Source organism: Nesoenas mayeri, assembly GCF_963082525.1.
Source record: "Nesoenas mayeri genome assembly, chromosome: Z".
In the NCBI taxonomy this organism is placed as follows: Eukaryota; Metazoa; Chordata; class Aves; order Columbiformes; family Columbidae; genus Nesoenas; species Nesoenas mayeri.
In genome coordinates, this window is record NC_137542.1 from 64,359,879 (window position 1) to 64,362,193 (window position 2,315).

The 2,315-nt window shown below is 63.1% G+C and overlaps 1 protein-coding gene across 1 annotated transcript; it reads left to right on the plus strand.

The window, feature by feature from the left end:
* Positions 1-371: 371 nt before the first annotated feature.
* Positions 372-1,628, plus strand: FOXD1 (forkhead box D1; the record flags this gene model as incomplete). Its single annotated transcript, XM_080362265.1, has 1 exon — positions 372-1,628. The coding sequence occupies one exon, from the start codon at positions 372-374 to the stop codon at positions 1,626-1,628; it is 1,257 nt and encodes a 418-aa protein (XP_080218391.1).
* Between the last annotated feature and the right edge of the window lie 687 nt (positions 1,629-2,315).

Sequence of the window (2,315 nt, forward strand, 5' to 3'; positions counted from 1 at the left end):
TGAGAAGAAGGGGGAACAGACTTCCAGGCGCGGCGGCATAGCCCCCCCGGCCTCCCAGTCCCCGACCTCAACCAAAAAAACCACAAAAGACCCCCCAAAAAAGGGGAGGGGACAAAAAAGAGAGAGAGAAAAATCAAAAAAGCAGCAAAAAATACCCCGAAACAAACCCCAAACCAGCCGCAGGAACGCTTCCGCGGCGCGGCGGCGGCGCTGGGGGCCGGCGCGGCTCGGAGCGGCCCGCCTGCCCGCGGCGGCGGCGGCGGGGCGGCTCTCCGCGGAGCGGCGCGGGGGCCTGGCGGCGGCGGGGAGCGCTCCCGCCCGCCCGCCGCGCCGCGCCGTCAGCCACCAATGTGTTGCCCCGCCGCCGCGCCATGACCCTGAGCTCGGAGATGTCCGAGGCGTCGGCACTGGCTGAGGAGACCGACATCGATGTGGTGGGCGAGGAGGACGACGAGGAGGACGACGAGGAGCCGCAGCCTCCCCGCCGCCGCCGCTCCTACGCCGAGGACGAGGAGGAAGAGGACGAGGAGGATGTGGGCGACCTCCACGACGATGCCCTGCTGCCGCGGTCGCCCGTGCGCGGCGGAGGCGATGGTGGCAGCGGGGCGAGCGGCGGCGACGGTGCCGGCGGTTCTCGGCCCCCGTCGCGGGGCGGCCCGCAGAAGGCGGTGGCTGCGGGCAGCGGCGGGGCGGGCGGCGGTGGCTGCGGGGCGGGCGGCGGCGGCAAGAATAGTCTGGTGAAGCCGCCCTACTCTTACATCGCCCTCATCACCATGGCCATCCTGCAGAGCCCCAAGAAGCGGCTGACGCTGAGCGAGATCTGCGAGTTTATCAGCGGGCGCTTCCCCTACTACCGGGAGAAGTTCCCTGCCTGGCAGAACAGCATCCGCCACAACCTCTCCCTCAACGACTGCTTCGTCAAGATCCCCCGGGAGCCCGGCAACCCGGGCAAGGGCAACTACTGGACGCTGGACCCCGAGTCCGCGGACATGTTCGACAACGGGAGCTTCCTGCGCCGCCGAAAGCGCTTCAAGCGGCAGCAGCTCCCGGCGCCCGAGCTGCTGCTGCGTGCCGTGGACCCCGCCGCCTTCCTCCCGCAGCCCGCGCCCCAGCCCCCGCAGCAGCCTCCCTGCGCCTACGGACCCTACGGCTGCGGCTACGGCCTCCAGCTCCAGCCCTACCACCCCCACTCCGCCCTCTTCGCCTTCCACCACCCCTCCCCGCCGTCCCGCCAGCCCCCCGCCGCCCCCGGCAGCGCCCCCGGCGCGGCGCTGCCCCCCGCCGCCGCCTCCGCGCCGCCGGGCCCCTTGCTGCCGGCGGCGGAGCTGGCACGGACGCCCTTCGGCTACGCGCACCCACTGGGCCCGGCGCTGGCGGCCTCCCTGCACGCTGCCAAGCCCGGCAGCGGCGCGGCGCTGGCTCGCTCGCCCTTCTCCATCGAGAGCATCATCGGGGGGGGTGCCGGCCCCGGCTCCGGTCCCGGCCCCGGTGCGGGCAGCAGCTGCGCCTCGCAGTCGGCCGCGGCGCCGGGGCTGGCCCGCTCGCTGGGAAGCTCCGGGGGCAGCCTGCGCCCCGCCGCCGCCCTGCCCGCCGCCTCCAGCTTCGCGGCACGGATCTCTAATTGTTAAGGGTTTGGGAGTCTTTCCGAAGGTAGGATCTGGGTTATCTCCTTTCTCGACCGCTCGGATGTCTAGTGGACGCCGCCCGGAGGGGTTGCGGGCTTTGCGCGGGGATTGCGCGGTGGGGCTCGGAGGGAGTCCGCCGCGTGTTTTTGCAAAGCCTGGTCTAGATGCTGCACAGGCAGGCGGTCACGCTCGTGGAAAGTTACTCGTTACTCCTTAAAAAGAAAAAAAAAAGAAAAAAAAAAGGTGATATGGTGATAAATAACGTCTCTAAACCGTTGAAGTTCAGAGATTCTCAGGTCTAGGAGCTTGAATACAGTAATGTACAGGAAAAAAAAAAGACTTGAGGGAGGACAGCAAAGCAATACTTTTTCCTTTTAGTACACTTGTCTCATGTACTTTTATAAAAGAAAAGATTAACATGTTTACACAGAAGAAACTCAAGATTATAATTTCTTATTTTAACCTGTGTTTTGTATTATAATAGACTTATGGAGTTTTTTTATTTCGTACTTTATGCGTATTCTTTACAAGGAATATTGTTAAAAAATTACTGGCAAGTGTTATTGTACCATTCTAATGTAAAATTTTTACACGTTTTCAAAAATAAAAAAATTAATTTTCAAAAAAAAAAAAAAGGCAAAAACCAACCCGAAGACCAAAGGAGCCCAGCCAAACAATTGGCTTCATACT